The following is a 25,286-nucleotide window of genomic DNA, read 5'->3' as shown; positions in this document are numbered from 1 at the left end:
AGCACTGCGGGCGTCCTCCCCGACGCGCGTTTCGGCAATTGTAGCCTTTTTCAAGGGGTGACGAAAGAACAGGAAGAGGGATATTAAAAAGCCCCAGGAGCCAATCACAACCTATTATGCTTCCTGTGACGCGCGCGATGCCATGGTAACCACATGCCTCGGCGGCGGCGTCATGTGCCATGTGACGTCATATCACATGACCGTCACCATGACACTACAGATGCCGCAGGCCGACGGGGGAGCCAGGATCATGGCGCGCGTGTGTACTGCTGCTAGTGAGAGAAAATAGACGCGGCGAGGTAAGTATGGCTAAAATATTAACAGAGCGGCAGCTTAGTATACTGGAATTAAAGCACACATGGCATCTACATAGGTGCATTTAAATCAAAGAGGACCATACATAAATAGTTCCCAGATATACAGGCATTACTAAGATTAGAAAGCATAAGTACAGCAATATAAAAATATAAGTACAGGCATTGCCAGTTAAATCTTAATACACAATTGTACAGAAAGTGCAAAAAGTCAAACCATCCATGTATTAAAGAACTGTGCAAAAATAATAGGGAAATATCGACAGTAATATCCGGTCTCTTTGATGTAGATTTCCAAGCCAGACAGATAATGACTGATATGTTTTCGAAGGAATCGATTCTAGGTCATGGATTTTAGTTTCTTAAGCAATAAAGCAATAAGCACGTTGCTGATAAAGTCCGAGAATTTCATGATTCAGCATAAGGCGTGAAAGGCTAGAGGGACTAATTAAAAACATAAAGTTAAAAACAAGAACAAGTGTGTGCAAATCATCAGTGATATTTAACCCCTTAGTGACGGAGCCAAATTTTTGAAATCTGACCAGTGTCACTTTATGTGGTAATAACTCTGCATCGCTTCAACAAATCCCAGTGATTTTGAGATTGTTTTTTCGTGACACATTATACTTTATGATAATGGTAAATTTAGGTCAATATGTTTTGTGTTTATTTATAAAAAATATCAAAAATTTGAGAACAATGTTAAAAAATTAGCACTTTTCAAAATTTGAACGATTATCCCTTTAATCCAGATGGTCATACCACAGCAAACCATTAATAAATAACATTTCCCACATGTCGGCTTTACATCAGCACCATTTCTAAAGCGTTATTTTATTTTGTTAGCATTTTAGGAGGTTTAAAAATGTAGCAGCAATTTTTCATTTTTTCAAGGAAATTTACAACATTTATTTTTTTAGGGACCTATCCAGGTTTGAAGTGGCTTTAGGGGTCTCATATATTGGGAAACCCTCAAACGTGATACCATTTTAAAAACAGCACCTCCTGTCATATTGAAAACTGCTGTCAGGTAGTTTATTAACCCTTCAGGTGCTTTACAGGAATTAATGCAAATTGGTATGACAGAAATGAAAATGTGCATTTTTACCACCTCAATGCCTCTAACTTCTGAACAGGTTACTACAGCCGTCAGACTCTAAGGCCGCTATTTGGTCGTGAAGTGCCATGGCAAATATCAGGACCACAAAATCATGATCTGAGGGCACCAACTGGGAAAAGGTGGGAGCCCCCACACTCTGTTAACCATTTATAATGATGTAGTCACTATTGACAGCAGCATCTAAGGGGTTAAACAGATATGTACGATGCCAACACTGATCGTGGCTGATGCAGCAAGTTGTCAGCTATAGTGTACAGCTGAAAGCTGCTGGATTGTCACCTGTATGGGGAGGATATTCTCTTATATCTCAGGTCAGTTAAAAGACGTATTGGCGGTCATTAAGGAAACGGTACAAACTTAAGTTCTCATTAAGTCCTTTAGGATGGACTGTGTCTAATATCCATATTCATCTGGTTTCTTTCTGTGCCAGTCTGGAACTAACCCTCCCACCCCGAATCCCCGGTATCAATACCCCGGACTCTAAGCGCGGCACCATTGCAGTTATGATATAACTTAAAGTGACGAGGTAGGGTACGAAGTGTGGATGTGTCGTCATGGCCGGCGGCCGCCTCAATCCCTAATACATGCTCACGCACGCGCATATTAAGTTGGCGCGTGGTGAGCCCTATATAAATCAAGTTGCCGGGACACATAGCGAAATAAATCACATTACGAGTAGTGCAGGTAATGTGTTTCCTAATCTCGCCAGAGGAGTTCCTAAATGTGTCTATGCAATCTATGTTGGGACAGGCGACACACTTGCCACAAGGCACACATCCACACCTCGGTCCCACCCCATCAATAAATCTGGAGCCTGTATCACCCTGGTAGTGGCTCCTAACCAGACAGTCTTTCAAGTTTTGTGACCGTCGAATGACCACGCTTGGAGTCCCCGGGAGCATGGGCGGACATACCGCCGGCTCAACCGGTGCAGCTGCACCGGGGCCCGGAGGCTCTGGGGGGCCCCTGCAGGGCGGCCAGGGACGCTGCTACCATTAGCGATTTGACTATTTGAGCTCTTTGGCTCAGGCGGCAGAAGAGAGAGGGCGGCAGACTCTATAGTAACTGGATTTCCACTGCTAGGTTTTTTTTATTTTTATAAAACTCCGGAGTCAAGTGCCCACCCCCCCCTCCTCCCTCCCTCCTTCCCGCCCCCCCTCCCTGAAGACGTAATACTCACCTTCCTCCAGCGGTGGCTGCAACTGCGTCTCAGCGCCGGCAGCGCGTCCTGTCTTCAGCGGTCACATGGTACCGCTCATTTAAGGTCATGAATATGCGCATATTCATGACCTTAATTAGCGCTATCATGTGACCGCTGAAGACAGGAAGGAAGACGCTGCAGAAGAGATGCCAGGAAGTTCTGTTCTGTGCCGCGCGGTGAGAGGTGAGTATGACAGGGAAAAAGGATGGGGAGCCATGCACATAGGGGAGAAGGATGGGGGAGCCATGCACATAGGGGAGAAGGATGGGGGAGCCATGCACATAGGGGAGAAGGATGGGGGAGCCATGCACATAGGGGAGAAGGATGGGGGAGCCATGCACATAGGGGAGAAGGATGGGGGAGCAATGCACATAGGGGAGAAGGATGGGGGAGCCATGCACATAGGGGAGAAGGATGGGGGAGCCATGCACATAGGGGAGAAGGATGGGGGAGCCATGCACATAGGGGAGAAGGATGGGGGAGCCATGCACATAGGGGAGAAGGATTGGGGAGCCATGCACATAGGGGAGAAGGATGGGGGAGCCATGCACGCAGGGTGGGAGGATAGGGGAGGCATGCATGCAGGGGAGAAGGATGGGGGAGCCGTGAACGCAGGGGAGAAGGATGGGGGAGCCGTGAACACAGGGGAGAAGGATGGGGGAGCCGTGAACGCAGGGGAGAAGGAAGGGGGAGCCCAGCATGCAGGGGAGAAGGATGGGGGAGCCCAGCACGCAGGGGAGAAGGATGGGGGAGCTGTGAACGCAGGGGAGAAGGATGGGGGAGCCATGCATGCAGGGTGGGAGGATAGGGGAGGCATGCACGCAGGGGAGAAGGAAGGGGGAGCCCAGCACGCAGGGGAGAAGGATGGGGGAGCCCAGCACGCAGGGGCGAAGGATGGGGGAGCCGTGAACGCAGGGGAGAAGGATGGGGGAGCCGTGAACGTAGGGGAGACGGATGGGGGAGCCCAGCACGCAGGGGAGAAGGATGGGGGAGCCGTGAATGCAGGGGAGAAGGATGGGTGAGCCCAGCACGCAGGGGAGAAGGATGGGGGAGCCGTGAACGCTGGGGAGAAGGATGGGGGAGCCGTGAACGCAGGGGAGAAGGATGGGGGAGCCGTGAACACAGGGGAGAAGGATGGGGGAGCCGTGAACGCAGGGGAGAAGGAAGGGGGAGCCCAGCACGCAGGGGAGAAGGATGGGGGAGCCCAGCACGCAGGGGCGAAGGATGGGGGAGCCGTGAACGCAGGGGAGGATGGGGGAGCCATGCACGCAAGGTGGGAGGATAGGGGAGGCATGCACGCAGGGGAGAAGGATGGGGGAGCCGTGAACGCAGGGGAGAATGATGGGGGAGCCGTGAACGCAGGGGAGAAGGATGGGGGAGCCCAGCACGCAGGGGAGAAGGATGGGGGAGCCGTGAACGTAGGGGAGAAGGATGGGGGAGCCCAGCACGCAGGGGAGAAGGATGGGGGAGCCGTGAACGCAGGGGAGAAGGATGGGGGAGCCATGCATGCAGGGTGGGAGGATAGGGGAGGCATGCACGCAGGGGAGAAGGATGGGGGAGCCATGAACACAGGGGAGAAGGATGGGGGAGCCGTGAACGCAGGGGAGAAGGATGGGGGAGCCCAGCACGCAGGGGAGAAGGATGGGGGAGCCGTGAACGTAGGGGAGAAGGATGGGGGAGCCCAGCACGCAGGGGAGAAGGATGGGGGAGCCGTGAATCCAGGGGAGAAGGATGGGGGAGCCCAGCACGCAGGGGAGAAGGATGGGGGAGCCGTGAACGCTGGGGAGAAGGATGGGGGAGCCGTGAACGCAGGGGAGAAGGATGGGGGAGCCGTGAACACAGGGGAGAAGGATGGGGGAGCCGTGCACGCAAGGTGGGAGGATAGGGGAGGCATGCACGCAGGGGAGAAGGATGGGGGAGCCGTGAACGCAGGGGAGAATGATGGGGGAGCCGTGAACGCAGGGGAGAAGGATGGGGGAGCCCAGCACGCAGGGGAGAAGGATGGGGGAGCCGTGAACGTAGGGGAGAAGGATGGGGAGCCCAGCACTCAGGGGAGAAGGATGGGGGAGCCGTGAACGCAGGGGAGAAGGATGGGGGAGCCCAGCACGCAGGGGAGAAGGATGGGGGAGCCCAGCACACAGGGGAGAAGGATGGGGGAGACGTGAACGCAGGGGAGAAGGATGGGGGAGCCCAGCACGCAGGGGAGAAGGATGGGGGAGCCGTGAACGCAGGGGAGAAGGATGGGGGAGCCATGAACGCAGGGGAGAAGGATGGGGGAGCCATGAACGCAGGGGAGAAGGATGGGGGAGCCGTGAACGCAGGGGAGAAGGATGGGGGAGCCCAGCACGCAGGGGAGAAGGATGGGGGAGCCCAGCATGCAGGGGAGAAGGATGGGGGAGCCGTGAAAGCAGGGTAGAAGGATGGGGGAGCCATGAACGCAGGGGAGAAGGATGGGGGAGCCGTGAACGCAGGGGAGAAGGAATTACGGGAGCCGTGAACGCAGGGGAGAAGGATGGGGGAGCCATGCACACAGGGTGGGAGGATGGAGTATAAATATGGAGTATAAATACTAGGCCCTATAGAGGGGACACAGTGTGAGAGGACAGTGTAAAGAGGGGGCCGGTATAGAAAGGAGAGGTCAGCGTGAAGAGCATGTACCATAAGAGGGACAGTGTGGGGGTCATATTTTGTGCAGACAATATAGTGAGGGCAATTTTTTATTCAGGAGCATTATAATGACACTTGTATCTTTAAGGGCATCTTGTGGAGACTTTCTGCAAAAGAGCGGAAAAGATGGAAGTCTGCAGAGACGGCTGTGGCTGAGAAAACTCATCATGGGGTCTGGACAAGATGAAGAAAAGAAGAACGGCTCCAGAGTCAATGCCATCTATAAGGAACCTGGATGTAAATGTTATTTGTGATACTAACTCTCATGTTTTTATTTATGTTAGGAGCTTTAAAGGGGTTGTCCAGGTTTGTGATGAGTCTGCAGTCATTCTTTGTGACTGCAGACTTCTGACTTCTCACAGTGCGCACTGCATGCTGTCAGGATTCTCTCGTGCTGGCGATTTACATACATGCGGTCATGTGCTGACTAGACATGTGTAGCCTCCGTCATTGAAAATGAACTAAGCGAGGCCGGGCACGTCTAGGCGGAATGTGGTCAGAAGTATACAAATCACATGCTTGTGCTGACATGACCGTCCACTGGCAAGGGAGAATCCTAGTAGTGTGCAGTGCATGCGTTGTGATAAATTCAGAAGCTGCGATCTCAGGATTCAGCTATGCAGGTTCCAGTAGTCGTCACATGGACACTTCACTCATATGCGATTTTCATACTTATGGTCCTGTGACAATGAGCTTCTCTTCTGCTTCTCTCAGTTTTTCACTGAACATTGAGAACATTAGGGAGAGGAGCTCGTGGGCACATGACTGAGTGTGCAAATCGCATATGTCCTTGGCGGAGGGGGGGCACCAAAATGAATTCTTGTCCCTGGTGCCAGAAACCCTAGATACACCTCTGCTGGTATGCTACTGTGAGCGGCGATTACTGGGTCCGGTAGAGGGATGTGTGTGCACAGGCAGTGAGGCAGGGACTGTGGGGGGGCGCCATTTTTCTGTTCACCTCAGGCAGCAGAGAGGCTAGGTTCACCCCTGAGGGCGGCTAATATAGAGGGCAATCTGGCCAGTCTATCCGGCCCTGAGGCTTCGGGGGCCCCCTGGCCAGATTGCCCTCATGTGTGGCAGGCATGGAGCAATCCCTGCAGCTCCGCTGCCTGCAAGAGAAAATAGCAACGGATCTGCAGGGAATGGATGCTTCCTGCTTCCTTTCTCACACAGACAGCAGCGGCTCAGCTGAATGACATCATCATTCCGCGCTGCGGCTGTGAGAGACAGGAAGCTGCCGGCGTGCAGCTTCAGGATAGGATCCATGCGCAGAGGTGAGACATCTCCTGTCTTCTTCACGGCTGCTCCTCCTCCCGGCTCATCCTGTCTGGCACCTTCTCCCTGCACACACTTCCAGCCTGTGCAGAACGGCGTCTGCACACTCATGCCTGGAAGGAAGCTGCAGCTGTGTGCAGGACCTCAATCACCCCCTGAACAGGAGGTAAAGAACGGCCTGAATGTGACGGATTGTTTGCAGAGTACAGAGAGGAGGCAGGAGCTGCAGTCAGAGACTAGAAGCAGGGATTTACTGACTGTGACCCCGGAGCTTTGTGTTCTCTGGTCAGTACAGGATTCTCATCCACAGACAGCACCAACCAGAGAGCTCAGAGCTCAGGAGCACAGTCACTAAATCACTGAGTCTATTCTCTGACGGGACTCCAGTCATCACTGCAGTATCAGATCCAGGCTGGGACTGACCCCTGAGCCCATCCCCCAGTGAAGACTTTATTCACATATACTGTATCTGTTGCATTAAACACACAGGTACAATACATAGACACATATAAGGGTATGTTTCCACTGTCAGTAAACTCTGCGGATCGGACGCTGTGTACATCCGCAGCATCCAGTCCGCAGCGTCCTGATGTTACAGCATAGTGCATGAGATTTCAAGGAATCCAATGTCCACTATGTATGCAGCGGCACCCGCAGCTTCCCTGCAGAGACGGACATGCGGCACATCTTTCTAGACCGTAGCATGTCTATTTATCTTGCGGAGACGCTCAGTCTCCACAAGATAAATATCACAGTCCAATGTATAGGATGCGGTGATTCAATGAACACATGCGGAAGCATCACTCGTACAAAAGCTGGCAGCGCTTTGGACCGAGCGGACATGTGCTGCATCCAAAGCGCTGCCGATTCCTGACCGTGGAACCATACAGTAGTCACAGGTGTTTATTATACATGGGCATATTCTACAGTGTATGTGTATATATATATATATATATATATTTATATATTTAAAGAAGGGGGGGCCCAGACACATTTCCTGCACAGGGGCCCCAAGCTGTCTGTGTCCGCCCCTGCCCGGGAGGATACTCTTGAGGATAGGGTCAGCTAACAATTTTGGCCATGCCTTCCCAAGACATTGTTTCATACAGGAGAATTGCGCATGGTAGTTCGTAACATAACGTATTTTGTTAGATGTATTCCTCGGTCTATAATGGGCATAGAGTAGAGATTGCCGCGTCGAGTATTTGGCCCTAAAATAGGCCCGTTTAATGGTACATCTACCATACCCCCTCTCATGAAACCTATCACAAAGATCTTTGGCCTTCACCTCAAAGTCCTCATCATTAGAACAAATCCTCCGTAATCGGAGGAATTGCCCGGTGGGGACAGAATTACTCATATATCTCGGGTGGGCCGATGAGGCATGGAGCAAGCTGTTGGTGGAGGTCTCCTTCCTATATATTGTAGACTGCAGCATACTGTTCCCATCTTTCCAAACCGTAACATCCAAAAAATTAATTCTATCTGTGTCAACCTGATATGTCACAAAAAAATTCTGATCATTTGTATTTATCAAGTTGATAAACTCCTGCAGTAGATCAGAGGTACCCTGCCAGATCAAAAATATGTCGTTGATGTACCGCATCCAAAGTGGGATGCGGCACACCGGCGACTGATCTGACAGGGGGAGGTCCTTCTCCCACAGCCCCTAGAACAAGCTGGCATATGCCAGAGCAAATGAAGCCCCCATAGCAGTGCCCTGGAGCTGCAGGAAGAAGGACCCCTTAAACACAAAGAAATTATGGGTAAGTGAGAACTCTAGGAGTTCGAGGATAAGACAGATGATCCCTCTTGGTAGGCTCGACATTTCTAGATAATATTTGGTTGCTGTTAGACCGTCACTATGCTTAATACTGGTATACAGGGACTCAATGTCAACTGTAACCATAAACATGTCACTCTCCAAGTAGAGACCATCGATCCTCCTCAAGAACTCACCAGTGTCAAGTAAGAAAGAGGGAAGAGTTTCCACCAGGGGCTTCAATTTGGAATCAATCCAACGATTGACATTTTCCAAGAAGTTACCCGGCCCGGAAATGATTGGACATCCTGGGGGGCTCTCCGGGTTCTTATGTATTTTGGGCAACAAATACATAGTAGATACCTGAGGTTCTTGTACCTGGAGTGCCAGGGCAAGTTCTTTGGTAATGACATTGTCATTAACCGCAGTATTGAGAATTTTAACAAGTTGCCCAGTGAAAGCCGAAAGGGGGTTAAAAGTGAGGTGCTTATAACAGGCTTTGTTGTTAAGCTGTCTAAATGCCTCTCTTTCATAGAGAGCTGTTGGCCAAATCACTATATTTCCCCCCTTATCGGCAGGTTTAAATACCACCTCCGGGAGAGCCCTCAGGACATCCAATCTAGCACGCTCATCTCTGGTCAGGTTGTCGCGGACGACCCCTCCAGGAATATGGAGAAAGTCCTCAAAGACAACCCGAACAAAGAGATCAATGCTAGGGCAAGATGCAAAAGGGGGAAACTTCTTGGATTTTACCCTAATGGAAGGAGGGATCTTACCTCCTTCTCCCAATTGGTGTTCGGCATGTAACGCCTCCAAATCCTGGAGGGCTAGTTGTTCTTCCTCTGTAAGGAACAAATTATGCAGATGAGGGTCAAAAAAGTACCTTTTAAAGAGAAGTGACCTAGCGAAAAGGTGGAGATCCTTAATTGCAGAAAAGGTGTCAAAATGAGATTTAGGAGAAAAGGTAAGCCCTTTACCAAGGAGCGAGAGATCACTCGTTGTAAGTATATGGGAACTCAAATTAATTACCTTTTTATTTGCATAACCACGATCAGGTGACTTGTACTGATTACGTCTATAGGGATGGAAGTTTGCATCTCTGGCACGATTAAAGCGAGAGCCAGATCGGGTTGTCATAGATGAATTAGACCATTCAGAGGAATCACTTAAATTTGATAGTGAACTTGCAGATGGAACACGTGATGGCCGCAAATTCTGTACATTGGGTTTCCTCCAATGGTAGACATTCTTACTGGAAAAATCATTAACATCCCTTTTCATCTTGACACCTTGTGTTTCATGAATTTTTTTAACACATAATTCCAGATTTTTCTCAATTTTCAACTCCAGACCAGCCATCTTATCGGAAGGATAATCACTTCTCCGGCTTTTCTGAGCCTCATCAATCAAAAGATCAAAATTACTGATTTTCTTGGAGTCTAAGGGTACCGTCACACAGTGGCATTTTGATCGCTACGACGGCACGATCCATGACGCTCCAGCATCATAACAATATCGCTCCAGCGTCGTAGACTGCTGTCACACTTTGCAATGTACGACGCTGGAGCGATAATTTAATGACGTATGTGCGATGTAGAAGCCGTTGGTTACTATGCGCACATCGTATACAATATCGTGCACACCTTTGTTACACCATGCGATCATGCCGCCACAGCGGGACACTAAACGATGAAAGAAAGTTTCAAACGATCTGCTACGACGTACGATTCTCAGCGGGGTCCCTGACCGCAGGAGCGTGTCAGACACAGCGAGATCGCTGGAACGTCATGGATATATCGCTGGAACGTCACAAATCGTGCCGTCGTAGCGATCAAAATGCCACTGTGTGACGGTACCCTAAGTCCACCAAAAGCTGCATAAGTGTAAAAGAACAATTGTTACAAGCCTACTCCCACCGCAGGATAAAATCCTCATCCTCCACCGGGAACGCAGGAATGGCACGTACTCTCAAACCACGGGGAATAAGTTTACGGGAGATGTACTTTTCCAGAAAGGCACGATTCCACCACAGTTTTTTACGCAGTATAAGCATTTTCTCAATTTCGAGGGCACGATTATCCCAAGACTGGTCAACTGATGATTGGGGTTCAGCCCCACCAACTCCAAATACCTGGTCAATAGTACCGAACCAAGCCTTATCCTTGGCACGGAAGTCCATCATCAAGAGAAAAACAATACCTGTGCATAACACAGTAAACATAGCTTTAGAACATCTCATGAATAAACACATCACAGTAATAGTAACATAGGATTTAAATATTTAAGCAACTGTGATATCATATGGACATAACAAGGAATGTCGCAAAGTTAAATAATACACAAAGAAAAAGAAAACACGACAAAAACTTCCTAGAGTAAGATGTATAAACAATGCCAATTTTATTCATAAAACCCAGTACAAATAACACACGGAGGAGGGGAACAAAACACCCACTCGCACGTGTCCAGAACAAGAGGCCCACAGTAAAGCAATAGTAAATAAATAGACATTGCCACTAATAGCGGCATCACTCTATTGCACACTGACCCAATAAATCCATTGTATAGTGTTCCCCAAACAAGGTATTAAAACCATATAAATGGGAGCAGCCACATTAGCTGTAAATATTACCTATGCAGTTGGGAAGCACTGCGGGCGTCCTCCCCGACGCGCGTTTTGGCACTTGTAGCCTTTCTCAAGGGGTGACGAAAGAACAGGAAGAGGGAGATTAAAAAGCCCCAGGAGCCAATCACAACCTAATATGCGGATTCCCAGATCTAAAACAGGTGTAATGGCCAGCTTCCAGCCGCTAAGTGCATTGCATCGCGTCACACTGCAGCTTCCTGTGACGCGCGCAATGCCATGGTAACCAGATGCCTCGGCGGCGGCGGCGTCACGTGCCACGTGACGTCATATCACATGGCCGTCACCATGACACTACAGACACCGTAGGCCGACGGGGGAACCAGGATCATGGCGCGCGTGCGTACTGCTGCTAGTGAGAGAAAATAGACGCGGCGAGGTAAGTATGGCTAAAATATTAACAGAGCGGCAGCTTAGTATACTGGAATTAAAGCACACATGGCATCTAGCCATCTAGGTGCATTTAAATCAAAGAGGACCATACATAATAAATAGTTCCCAGATATACAGGCATTACTAAGATTAGAAAGCATAAGTACAGCAATATAATAATATAAGTACAGGTATTGCCAATTAAATCTTAATACACAATTGTACAGAAAGTGCAAAAAGTCAAACCATCCATGTATTAAAGAACTGTGCAAAAATAATAGGGAAATATCGACAGTAATATCCGGTCTCTTTGATGTAGATTTCCAAGCCATCATGTGACCTACACCCGCCACTGGAGTGAGCGAGGGTGGTATGCCAAGAGAGTCAAATGATGTGCGCTTGTGGTAGCGCCCCCTACTATCACAACCGAAACTAGTGCCGATACCCCGCCGACCCCCGAACCCACCTAACCCAGTACTACTACTTCTGCGTGTGGCGTCCTGCTTGCGGAGTCTGCTACTAACACTGCTGTCCGTACCCAGACCACTAATGACTTGATTGTGCCTGACGGACAACCCAAAAACGTCAAGACAGTACCGGATGAGAGCACGGAGCCAGACCTTTCCTGGTCAAGAAGTGTTCACTACCGGCTGATGTCTTGTCACCTACTGTAGAAGTAAACCTCGAAACCCCGACACCTGTATATAGTTAACTGCTCTTTGGTTATTAAACCCGTCTAGGGTTAATCCTTAAAGGGATCCCTTTGTTGACCCGGGATCCCTACTGTTTTACGTTTTCCTTAAATAAGTTTATCATTGTTTCCAAAGACTGCCGAATCATGGACAGTGAATGATTCACAGACTGGCTTTGTATATAGTTCGCAAGTTCTTAAAGGTGCTCTCTACTAGTTTTACAAGGAAAGAAGACTTTGTGAAGAGACGATTCCTGATGACGACGCGGAAGTTTCTTGAGTCTTGCAGTTCCTTAGTGACTTGATTATTGTTTGCACTACCTCAGAGAAGACTGATTTCCCCTCTTAAATGGAATGTTATTTGTTGCCTTTGATAATGATGCCTTAAGTAGTAAGATAGTGATAATGTTTGCATAGTAGATGCCATGTAGATAGAGAGCTAGAAAGTGAACCCGTAGGGGTTAGTGAGTATGAGAACCATAGAGAGATGGTTGCTGTGAACCAAGAAGAAGAGAGGCAGTAAGCCTGGACGAATAGCCAGGCGGTCCTGCATCTGTGTGAAGTTAGATAAATAAAGAAAACGTTAAATTTGTACTGTTAATGTTTTATAGTAAGCCTTTAGTGGGTTCAGCTTATACGTCCTTAAAGGAGAAGTTAACTTATTGTTCAAAGATTTGCACTTAGTAGAATACCCGGCTGGGTAATAGAAATTATTTATAGTCAGTAGAATTGAATGTTATTTAAAATATTTAAACATGTTTCTGTTTGTAACGTTCAAGTGACCTCACCTCCCATAAAGGGAAGTATTGTAATGTTTACATTGTTCAAAGCATTCCAAAAATGTTGTATGTCCTTTTCTAATAACTATTGTTGTTCTTCTTTTCCCAGTCTGGGAGTACTGGATTTAACCGGGAAGGGGGGGGGGGGGGGTAGTGCAGTGCCCCAGAGTCCTGGTCGTTGCAGTAATGTCGCTCTGCCACTAAGGGGAGTGATGTTATGTCTGATTGCACTAAAGGAGTTCACCTGACCAGGTATCACAAGCACACATTACACTTCACACTCTGGCCACTAGGGGGAGCAAAAGGCACTATGTATCAGGCCACTCCTCACACTGGTAAAACTAGGGGTCATATAGGAAGTTAGATCAGAACGCAGCCTGGGAGAGTCAAAGGAGGACCTGTCAGGGGTGGGTTCCTGACAGGGGCCTAGCAGAAAGAGTAGAAAGTGACGGAGCCGTGCCTGCACTACCTTGCGGCGGTATCCTAAGGAAGGACACGAAGAGAAGGATATTGTGGAAAAGTGAGAAATGAGATCAAAGCACAAAGGAGAGCCAGTAGGAGTCGTGCCCCGAGAACGGCAACATCCTACTGAGGCACGTAGCCGGTGACCGGAACACCGAGGGAGTAACTGACTTCAAGCATTACTTCAAATATCGCAGGACAGTTGATTATAGGTTGGCTGTCTCCCATACATCACCTAAGAAGACATAGGGGGCAAGCGTGGAGAGGGGCGTCTCTAGGGTCCCAGAATAGCTCCGAGCCTTCCAGTCAAACGGGTGCATCCTATCCAGATAAACTTGGGGGACAGAGAGAGAGAGAAAGAACGAACACGAGAGTTGTGAGGACTATCCCGAATGCTCAGCAGGGAAGAACTACAACACACAGGCGCTAGTGGTAGGCACTGATTTCCACCTGCAAAGGGAACTCTGGATGTGCCTTCGGACCGGCCGGTCTCAGACAGCCCAGTTAGCAGTGCTCTGGATTGAGGATCCCGAAGTCTTCAGTAAAAGGTAAAGAGACTGCAACCCTGTGTCCTTGTTATTAACTGCGCCTCACACCATCACCACCTACACTACTGGGAAGCCCTCGGGATCTACTTCACCTGTGGGAAGGTATACCATCTAGCTACCATCACATCACCCCAGTGGACCCCAAGCAGCGTCGGTCACCCTGACCGAATATCACAGGTGGCATCACGAAACCTTAGCCGACTTTCATCACCCTTTCATTGGACGCCCCTTAGCAGGGTCACGGACCGGGTCCAGCCACCGTGACGACCCTAGAATTGAGACAGAGAGGACCAGTACCGAGTAACCCGCGGCCCTGTGTCTGGGGGCGTGCCATGCATTTCACAGAAGTATGATTGACTTGTAGTTACATTGCGATGTTTAAGTATTCCCTTTAGTTTTTATGAGCTGTGTATATTGATTATTAATTATAACTAGTGATGAGCGAACGTGCTCGCCACTACTCGTTACTCGCCCGAGTATCACTATGCTCGGTGTACTCGGCGAGCACCGAGCATTTCCGGGATTACTCGGCAGGAACTGGTGTCTCCATCCAGCATTTTTGGCGGACTTTAGAGACGCAATCACGCTGCAGGCATTGTCTGCCAGGCCATGAAACGCCGCATCCATCTTTGTTGTGATCATGCAGTGATTGGCTTCGCCGCACAGCATCATCACGAGTATAAGAGTCCTGGCGCCACCATGCTCGCCCCATTCAGCTCCGGATTCAGCGAGTGTAGGGAGAGCTGCTGCTGAGATAGGGTCAGAATCGCGCTTTTAAGAGTTAATGTAGGTCTGCAACTGTTCAATCCACAACTCCTGAAAAACCAACAGTCCTTTTTAGGGCTAATTCGTGGGTCCTGAGATTGCAGCGCTAGGTAGGCAGGGCACAGCATATCCACATTAATGCAAGGCCTGCTGGCACTGTATGTGCGTACATAGCTCCTACTGCATCCTTCCCAAAGCTCCATAACTTTCTGCTGCTGCTTATTTACTATATATCTAACATCCCTTTTTTTAATCTTTTTTTTCTTCCCAAAAATTCATTAAAAAAATGTATACAGTCTGTTATGTCAGACTGAAGCCTGGTGTATCCGTTTAAGGCCGGGATCACACATGCGAGAAACATCTCCGTGTCTCGCAAGTGAATTCCAAGCTCTGGCGCCGGCACTCCAGAGCGGAGCGTGCTGCTCCAGAGGTTGGATTTCACATGCGAGACACGGACGTGTTTCTCGCATGTGTGATCCCGGCCCAAAAATCATAGTTTGTCAGGCATACGTAGCATAGTTCCGTGCGCTAGCCTTGTTCAATTTTTTTTTAATGAATTCACCCAAAAGCCCCCCAAAAATTAATACAGTTTGTTATACCAGGTTGAGGGCTGGTGTTTCTGCTTTTGAAAAATCGTATTTCAGCAGGCAAACGTAGCATAGTTCTGTGTGCTAGCCTTGTGCCACTGTTTTTTTTTTTTAATTCAGCCAAAAGGAAAAAAAAGTAATACAGTCTGTTATGTCAGGCTGTGGGCTGGTGTTTCCGTTTTTGAAAAATCGTATTTCCGCACACATACGTAGCAAAGTTCTGTGTGCTAGCCTTGTGCCACTGTTTTTGTTTTTTTTAATTCAGCCAAAAGCAAAAAAAAAAATTAATACAGTCTGTTATGTCAGGCTGAGGGTTGGTGTTTCTGTTTTTGAAAAATCGTATTTCTGCAGGCATACGTAGCATAGTTCTGTGTGCTAGTCTTGTGTCACTGTTTTCTTTTTTTTTTATTCAGCCAAAAGCAAAAAAATGTAATAAAGTATGTTATGTCAGGCTGAGGCCTGTTGTATCTGTGTTGGAAAAACCGTAGCTTGACAGGCATCATTTTCATAGTTTTGTCTGATAGCCTTGTTTCACTCTTTTTTTTTATTTTAAAAATTCAACAAAACCCTAAAAAAATGTAATACAGTCTGTTATGTCAGGCTGAGGCCTGGTGATTGTGTTTGAAAAATCGTAGCTTTGCAGGCATACTGATCAGATATAATTTAGCTCCAAATAAATACATTTGTGTTGAGCTTTTGAAATAGTGCAGTATTCCATTTAAAATGGGCAAGGCAAGGGGCAAAGGGCTGGGGAAATGGACGTGATGCTGATCGTGCATGCAGAGGAAAGGCAGTGGCCAAGGTGAAAGAGGGCCACAACAAATACCCACATCTTCTCGCTCGACCTTCCTGTCCCAGTTTCTAGGGGACCGCAGCACACCACTATTGAAGCCAGAGCAGTGTGAAACGGTTGTTGGTTGGATAGCGGATAATACATCCAGTCACTTAGCCACCACCACCAACATGTCTTCCACACGGTCAAGTCTGAGTAGCCGTGAGTGTGGCCCGGATATTCGTCACCCTGATCCTCCTTCCTCCAGCCATGCCGAGTGCCCGGAGACATCTGATCCCACACTTGGACACTCCGAAGAGCTGTTCAGTTTTCCCTTTCAAGATTCCGTACTCTCGGCCGAACAACTTGAAGTGGGGCCAAATGAGATCGACTGTAGCGATGCCCAAAGCTTTGACCAGCCATGGTCACACGAAGGCGATGGTGGGAAAGTGTCACAAGAGATGGACGGTAATGAGACACAATTGCCAGAAAGTCAGGAGGAGGAGCAGGGTGCGGATGTGGAAGACGAGGTGGTGGATGACATAGTGACTGACAAAACCTGGCAGGAGGACATGCAGAGCGAGGACAGCAGCACACATGGGGAAGAAGGCATATCACCCCAACGGGCAGGAAGAAGCAGTGAGGTGGCCGCAGACAGAAGGCGTGCATCCGTTCCCCATAACACCAATATGAGGGACACTGCCTTTCCAACTGTTAGATCTTCCCGAGTCTGGTTATTTTTTAAAGACTCTGACGATAACCCCAAACAGGCCATTTTCAGCACCTGCCATGCCCACCTCAGCAGGGGTAGCAAAACTGCAACCCTGACCACCACCAGCATGATCAGGCACATGGCAGCAAAGCACCCAACTTTGTGGGCCGAACCCCAGGCTTCAGGAACACTGTCTGCAGGTGACACCACTGCTTCTTCCACGGTTTTGCATAGAAGCCAATCCCCAGTCCACCGTGCATGTGAAGATGCCTCTAGCCCTGCACCTGTTGTTGCCCACATTCAAGCAGCACCATCATCAAGCCTGTCCACGTCCTTGTCCCAGCACAGCCTTCAGTTGTCTATACCTCAGTCATTGGAACGCAATGTCAGGCTGATTCCTGTTGTATCTGTGCTGGAAAAATCATAGCTTGACAGGCATAAGTTTCAGAGGTCTGTCTGTTAGCCTTGTTCCACTCTTTTTTTTTATTTTAAAAATTCAACAAAACTCTAAACAAAAATGTAATACAGTCTGTTATGTCAGGCTGAGGCCTGTTGTATCTGTGTTGGAAAAACCGTAGCTTGACAGGCATAATTTTCATAGTTCTGTCTGCTAGCCTTGTTCTTTTTGTTTTATTTTAAAAATTCTACAAAACCTTAAAAAAAATTTCATAGTCTGTTATGTCAGGCTGAGGCCTGTTGTATTTGTGTTGGAAAAACTGTAGCTTGACAGGCATAAGTTTCATAGTTTTGTCTGATAGCCTTGTTTCACTCTTTTTTTTTATTTTAAAAATTCAACAAAACCCTAAAAAAAATGTAATACAGTCTGTTATGTCAGGCTGAGGCCTGGTGTTTGTGTTTGAAAAATCGTAGCTTTGCAGGCATACTGATCAGATATAATTTAGCTCCAAATAAATACATTTGTGTTGAGCTTTTGAAATAGTGCAGTATTCCATTTAAAATGGGCAAGGCAAGGGGCAAGGGACGGGGAAGTAGACGTGATGCTGATCATGCGTGCAGAGGAAAGGCAGTGGCCAAGGTGAAAGTGGGCCACAACAAATTCCCACATCTTCTCACTCGACCTTCCTGTCCCAGTTTCTAGGGGACCGCAGCACACCACTATTGAAGCCAGAGCAGTGTGAAATGGTTGTTGGTTGGATAGCAGATAATGCTTCCAGTCACTTAGCCATCACCACCACCATGTCTTCCATACGGTCAAGTCTGAGTAGCCGTGAGTGTGGCCCGGATATTCCTCACCCTGATCCTCCTTCTTCCCGCCATGCCGAGTGCCTGAGACAACTGTTCCCACACTTGGACACTCCGAAGAGCTGTTCAGTTTTCCCTTTCAAGATTCCGTACTCTCGGCCGAACAACTTGAAGTGGGGCCAGATGAGATCGCATGTAGCGATGCCCAAAGCTTTGACCAGCCATGGTCACACGAAGGCGATGGTGGGAAAGTGTCACAAGAGATGGACGGTAATGAGACACAATTGCCAGAAAGTCAGGAGGAGGGGCAGGGTGCGGATGTGGAAGACAAGGTGGAGGATGACATAGTGACTGACCCAACCTGGCAGGAGGACATGCAGAGCGAGGACAGCAGCACACATGCGGAAGAAGGCATATCACCCCAACGGGCAGGAAGAAGCAGACTGAAGGCGTGCATCCGTTCCCCATAACACAAACATCAGGGAAGTTGCCATTCCAACTGTTACATCTTCCTGAGTCTGGTTATTTTTTAAAGACTCTGCCGATAACCCCAAACAGGCCATTTTCAGCACCTGCCATGCCCACCTCAGCAGGGGTAGCAAAACTGCAACCCTGACCACCACCAGCATGATCAGGCACATGGCAGCAAAGCACCCGGCTTTGTGGGCCGAACCCCAGGCTTCAGGAACACTGTCTGCAGGTGACAGCACTGCTTCTTCCACGGTTTTGTGTAGAAGCCAATCCCCAGTCCACCGTGCATGTGAAGATGCCTCTAGCCCTGCACCTGTTGTTGCTCACATTCAAGAAGCCCCATCATCAAGCCCGTCCACGTCCTTGTCCCAGCACAGCCTTCAGGTGTCTATACCCCAGTTATTGGAACGCAAGCGTAAATACCCAGCCAACGCCCCACAGGCCACAGTCTTAAACGCTAACATTTCTCTTCTGCTTGCGCTCGAAATGTTGCCTTTTAGGCTCATTGAGACGGAAGCTTTCCATTACCTGATGGCGGCGGCCGTCCCAAGGTACTCGGTCCCCAGTCACCACTATTTCTCCCGGTGTGCCGTAACGGCATTACACCAGCATGTGTCCCACAACATTACCCGTGCCCTCAACAATGCTGTTACAGGGAAAGTCCACCTAACCACGGACATGTGGACAAGTGCTTGTGGCCAGGGACTGTACATCTCACTGACAGTACACTGGGTTAACATAGTGGAAGCCGGGATGGAACACATCCTCCCCACGCTGAGGATTGCCGGCCCTACGTCAATCAGGGATGCCCCCACAGTCTACAGCTCCTGCACCTCCTCCTCCTCTTCAGCCTCCATCTCTGAAATCAACACATCAGTCAGAAGCTGGAAGCACTGCAGTACTGCCTCAGCCAAGCACTAACAGGCTATGCTGACGCTGATCTGCATAGGTGACAAACCGCACAATGCTGAAGAGTTGTGGACTGCGCTGAAAGAGCAGTCAGATATTTGGATGACACCACTGAACCTACAGCCAGGCATGGTCATGTGTGACAATGCCCGGAACATGGTGGCGGCTCTGAGACAAGGTGAGCTCATACACATGCCTTGCTTGGCCCATGTGTTTAACCTCATGGTTCAACATTTTTTTTAAAAGCTACCTGGAGCTGACGGATCTGCTAGTGAAAGTAAGCCGTCTGCCTGCCTGTTTTAGAAAGTCAGCTACAGCTTCAGCCGCCCTTGCCGTGCTTCAGCAGCGTTTGCAGTTTCCGGCTCACCGAATGGTGTGTTATGTCCCCACGCGCTGGGACTCTATGCTGCATATGTTGGAAAGGATTTGTGAGCAGAAGAGGGCAGTTGTTGATTACCAACATCAACAAGGCTGTCAATATTCAGTTCAGACTCCACACATAAGACCTCAGGAGTGGACATGGATGTCAGACATATGAACCATCTACAAAACTTTGAGGACTGCACCAAGATGGTGAGCGGCGATGCCATAATTAGCGTCACCATCCCGCTTCTCAGCATTCTGAAAACCTTTCTGCTCACAATTAAAGAAGATGCATTGCAGGCAGAGCATGAGGACATGGATCAAGGAACCATACAGGGGGATTACACTCAGCCCGGCCTCATGGCTTCCCAGTGTGGATTCGTAGGCAATGAGGAGGAAGAACAGGAGCTATTTTCATATGCTATAAATGGTACTACAAGCACAGCTGTCATATCGTCTGTTCAGCAGGGATGGCCTGAGGACAGGGAGGAGGAGGAAGATGAGGAGGACAGCATGGTCAATCGTCCTGTTGGTGAGGACACGGAAGTCTTGCCTGTTAGTGGTCTGGCATGCATGGCTGACTATGTTACGCTGCGTTTCACGTGACCCTCGCATTATAAAAAATTTTGGTAACACTCATTACTGGTTGGTGACACTTCTAGACCCATGCTACAAGGAGAACTTTCAACCTCTTCTGCCAGAGGCATAGATGTGTACTAAAATGTAGTAGTACCAGAGGGCCCTTGTTGCAGGATTACTTAGAAAATTCCCATGTGAGAACGCTGGCAGCAGACGTTAGAGTATGTTGTACAACCAAGGAGTCCAAGCGAGAGAGACAGAAGTACAATCCAGCTCAGGCAGGGGAACAATGGCAAAGTTCTGGGACAGTTTTCTCAGGCCCTCCCATCGTGCCGGGACAGAGGCAAGGGGTGCTGTCACAAGAAGTGCAATATTTGGGAAGATGCTGAGGAAGTACCTTGCTGATCATACAAACGTCCTCCAGGATTCCTTTGTGCCTTTTAATTATTGGGTATCCAAGCTTGACACATGGCATGAACTGGCTCTCTACGCCTTGAATGTCCTGGCCTGCCCTGCTGCTAGCATTCTGTCCGAGCGGGTTTTTAGTGCCGCTGGTGGAATTATAACAGATAAGCGCATCCACCTGTCAACTGAAAATGCTATTACAGCTGACAGCGGGCTCTCAGTCAGCGTGACAGGAGCGGGTAAAGAACCCGAAGTTCTGCAGTCAAAGACCTGCATCTCAATAGTTGGTACGGTTACAGAGGAGGAGGAAGAAGCAGCAGATGCAATTGATAGCGTGGCTGATGGTTGTTGAAGTTCGCTGGTCTGCATTTTAGCACAGTGGGATTCCAAGAGTAACACATGTTGATTAAGTATGTGAACGTTCGTACATGTAGTAGTCAAATTTTTGCATTTTTTAACGCTACTCATTTTTTTTTAGCAAAGTTGGCAAATTACGAGAGTTGGCTCATCCTTTGCAGTGTCAAAAAAGGCCAAAGCTAGGCATCCCTTGCCACCCCTGCAAGCTGCAGACCCGCGGATGCTCTTGGTCACAGCCACAGTTGTGGCTGAGGATGCATTGTTCATCATGGCTGCATCACTACGTGTCTGCGACATATGGCGCAATGTAACCTCCTCGTCTTCCTCTTCAGATGACCTACTCAGCTGTGTTCCTCTAAGTTCACACCAACAGGGATCTAACACCTCATCATCATTATTCTCTGTTATCACATTCCTCGCCCTTGAAGTCACCCTCCTCCTCTTCCTGACCTGACAGCACAGTACAGTCCATGTGAGCCTCAGATATCTGAGTGTCAGGACTCTGAACATTTTTTATTACCTTTTGGGCATTCCTGCCCTCTTTCAAGATGGCGTCTTTTGTCTCATGTGCCCCTTGTCTTCCTGCTTTATATCTCTACCCCAGCCGTTAGTCTGTGCTAGGGTATTCTTCCTGTGTCCAGCTCCTGACCCTGCTGGCTTCCTGGCTTTCTACCTGCTGCTGTGAACCTGTGAGGATAGTTTCTGCTGTGTACACTGGTTTCCAGTATTCATCCTGCTTCGTGTTGCTCTCACCTGCATTTGTGGTACACGTAAGCTGGTGCTTCTCTGCAAATACCTGAGACTTCCTACCCAGGCCTCCCTGGATGCAATAATACATTATTATTTGAACTGGCTTTATATATATATATATATATATATATATATATATATATATATATATATATATATATTATAGTTATTTGTGTATGGACTAAACAAGGACTTACTTGTGTCAAGTTTCTCCAAGTATAACTGTGCTTCACAGACTGCTTCGTTTGATTGCATTTCCCTCTGAAATTTCCTACAGACTCTGTTAGGTTGAATTCAATATTAACACCGAGTGTTTATGGACTTGTGTTTTCTCTGCACTTGGTAGGAACACTGTGTGATATAATATAGACTTTACCACCTACTAACTGTGCTCTGTAGATATCTTGCTCCACGCAAAGTAACTCCTGAGTTATCCATTATAATTATTACACTGAGTCTCTTCAGACTCATCTGTAGTTCTGTACAGTCAGTTGTACAGTTTGAGAGTTGGGACACAGGGGAAGCAAGGGGACTTTGGGTGCCACCTCTGTGGACTGTAATGAGTGTGATGGTGGAGGAAGAGGAGGAGAGTACATTTGAAGCTTGCCATCCACTCGAGCATATGCTCTTTCTGGGCCTCAAAAGGTAGTTGATTAGGCCATCCAGTAACAGAGGTTCTCAGATGTCTTTGCATAGGCATCCCTTCGCCCAGGCTGCACTTAGCACTTTAACTCCACATGGTGATCTCTAGCTGCCGTGGCCTCATTTTTTGAACACATTGACGGGTTCTCTATTTGGTAACAACTTTGATATTTCTCATTGGGGTACCTTTTTGAAGGTTTCTCCATGTGTTATTTATCCCTTAAACAACTGATTTCTATACTAGGGCTGGCAACATACCAATCATCTTCTAATAGGATTCACCTATTGGGCTATAGTATGGACTTATATGTCTGTTGCTTACATTTGTCCAACTATTCTAGTGCATAAGTGTGATGCAGTCACCCCTGTTACAGGTAAGGGTCACTGCATGGTCTCCCCAGAATACGCATGGAGGCGTATTGAGGCCATAGGAATGCACGGCAATTGCAGGCATAACTGTGGTACTGAGTCAAAATCCGGCAGTATTGTGAATGGCTGGTATGTGTGTCACAGAGGAAGACACTCTGCACTGTCAGCCTGAAGTAAGGATGTTCTGGGACCTGTAGTCCTACAAGTAAATTATGTTGTTTAAAGAGGGAGGCTGGCAGGGCTAGTTCTGAGAGCTGGGCAGGTCAAACCAGCCACACACACCTCCCATCTGTGGGGGTGGTTATAGCTTCATAATGTGACCAGGGTGTGGGTCACATGGTGTTGAGTGTGTGTTGAGAGTGTGGACCTGAATGGTCTGTGCTGTAGGTCCTGGAAAAGCCTATGCGTTAGTAGTGCTATCTCCCTGAATAGCACGTGGTGGGGCTTTGGACCTGGTGGCCTGGGTGTTGGACGAATGTCCTGAATAGCACCCGAACAGGCCACATGTCTGTGTGTTGGACGGTCCCAGGGGGGGATGGACGTTCTGAATAGCGCAGAGAGATCGTGGACCTGGACGGTCTGTGTTGGAAGCTCCTGTGAGTGGAGACTTCCTGTAAGCACCTGGAGAGACCGTGGTCCTGGACGGTCTGTGATGGCTTCTGTGTTGGGGGAAGCTACCATCCTTCGGTGGCTCTGGAACCGACTGGTGTATGTCTGTCAGGCAAGTTGGTGATCCCCGTAAGGCAGCTTTCCCAGGAAGAGTGGACTGACAAGGAGTCAGCAGGTGGAGCAGGAGCTCCATAAGGTACCTTAACAGACTGTTGGTGCTTATGATGTACCATGAACTGTGTGGTCACCCAGGACAACTGGTCAGAGCAGGACCAGCGTGTTTAGTTGCCACAAACTACTGATGTGAAGCCTTATGTAAAGACTGTTTGCCTTTGGTTCACGTTTCTATGGTTTATGATACCTGAATAAACCAAATAGACTGTTTTTGCTTTAAAAACCATGACCGTGTGTATTTATCCCCTTGCCAAGCGAGTGTCCCCCAACACATGCAGTGAGAGCAACGTCACATAAGATATTGACTATGTCTAATGTTATCTTTTGATTATGTTATTTCATGGTTGTGCTATGTGAGTTTTGTCTGGGGTTACCACCATTGGTCAAAGGTTTCTTTTTAGTGCCCATTTGCATTTTTTATTGTTTTTATTGTGTGTCTCATGTTTTGTTGTTTTTTTGGTATCCAATTAAAAAAATTATTGTTGTTCAGGTGATCCCCATTTTTATGCATATTCTTTTGCTCTTTTTTATCCTTTATGTACACTTTGTATGCATAGGGTTGATCCCTGATTGATATATTTTTTACATCTGTAGTGGTCGCAAACCCCCTAATTCCCCTTCCACCATGGCCTCGCTTTTTTCCAGGCATAGTGTGGTAGTGTGGTAGGAGCACGTATTAGCAACAAAAAATTTGATTTTATACTCTGCACTGCGTCTGCAAACAGCTGAATTTCAGCGGCTGTATAAACGCCAAGGTGAAATATGGTGTTCTGTATTGCGTTAGTCACAGAAGAAAGAATTGTTTGAGTGTGGATGAGGCCTGAATGACAAGAAACAATATGAAAGTCAGATGTTCCCTACTGTATGACGTTAGGAACACAAGAATTTTTTGGTGGCCTCTAGACCAGGCCTCTATAAAACACTAGATGCTACAAACTATTTGAATGTGAGATATCCCCTACTATATGGACAGTAGGAGCAGAAGAATTTTTGGTGGCCTCTGGATCAGGCCTCTATAATACACTAGCTGCTACAAAATATTTGAAAGTGTGTAAGCATTTATTCTGAGGATTGCAGGGTCTCCAACAGCTTGGTGCAATGAAGTGTGATGGAAGTGTGGTGATATCATATCATTGTTGTAGCCTATGCCAAGATCCAAGAGCCTCGTATACAGCATTCGTAATGTGGCCTAAACTACCAGGCAAAAAACTGGCTGTACATGACCCTGGTAAGAAGAAATTCCAATTGGGGAATGGGGAATTTGAAGTTGAACAGTGCTGTCTAAATTGGTTATTTCCCTGTTCAATGTAGGAAGGGAGTGAGGGAGCAGTACTTGACATAAGCATAAACCCCCACCACTAAATTAAGAAGTTACATTCACCCATCAGACCCTGGATCAAGGCATAACACAGCATATCTGTTTCACTGCACAAGTCATAATGGTCTAATTGGTGGGGGTCTGACACCAAGATAGGTCGATATTCCCACCACAGAGATGGTCTTGATCACTCAGCTATTTCTATATTTCTAGTTCAAGGCAATGAAGACGAACCAGTGCAACATGGGTAGTCAATAGTGATCTTACTAACATTAATTTGACTTAAGGCTCTTATTTTTTAGATTGGTTGGGCTCCCGTAAAAGGCTTATGATGGATCCAAATTACTCCAAAAGACATATTGATGGGAAATGTAGATTGTGAGGCCCATTGGAGACAGTGGTGCTGATGTCTTTAAAGCGCTGTGTAAATTAATAGAGCTGTATAAGCGAGAAAAATATATTAAAT

The 25,286-nt window shown here is 48.0% G+C and overlaps 1 protein-coding gene across 5 annotated transcripts in view; it reads right to left on the bottom strand.

Moving 5' to 3' along the window:
* The window catches only part of LOC138665322 (glycine N-acyltransferase-like), a 150,581-nt gene that overhangs the window by 114,537 nt on the left and 10,758 nt on the right, over positions 1-25,286 (bottom strand). For 2 of the 5 annotated variants that reach the window (XM_069752694.1, XM_069752698.1), the window contains one exon: positions 9,116-9,181. The exons of the other annotated variants lie outside the window; for them this stretch is intronic. In XM_069752694.1, coding sequence (XP_069608795.1) covers positions 9,116-9,142 — 27 coding nt within the window. In that variant the 5' untranslated portion in view covers positions 9,143-9,181. The remainder of the gene's footprint in view (positions 1-9,115; positions 9,182-25,286) is intronic. 5 annotated transcript variants of the gene reach the window in all.

Source organism: Ranitomeya imitator, chromosome 2, assembly GCF_032444005.1.
Source record: "Ranitomeya imitator isolate aRanImi1 chromosome 2, aRanImi1.pri, whole genome shotgun sequence".
NCBI classification, from domain to species: Eukaryota; Metazoa; Chordata; class Amphibia; order Anura; family Dendrobatidae; genus Ranitomeya; species Ranitomeya imitator.
This window is presented reverse-complemented; position numbering and strand designations above follow the sequence as displayed.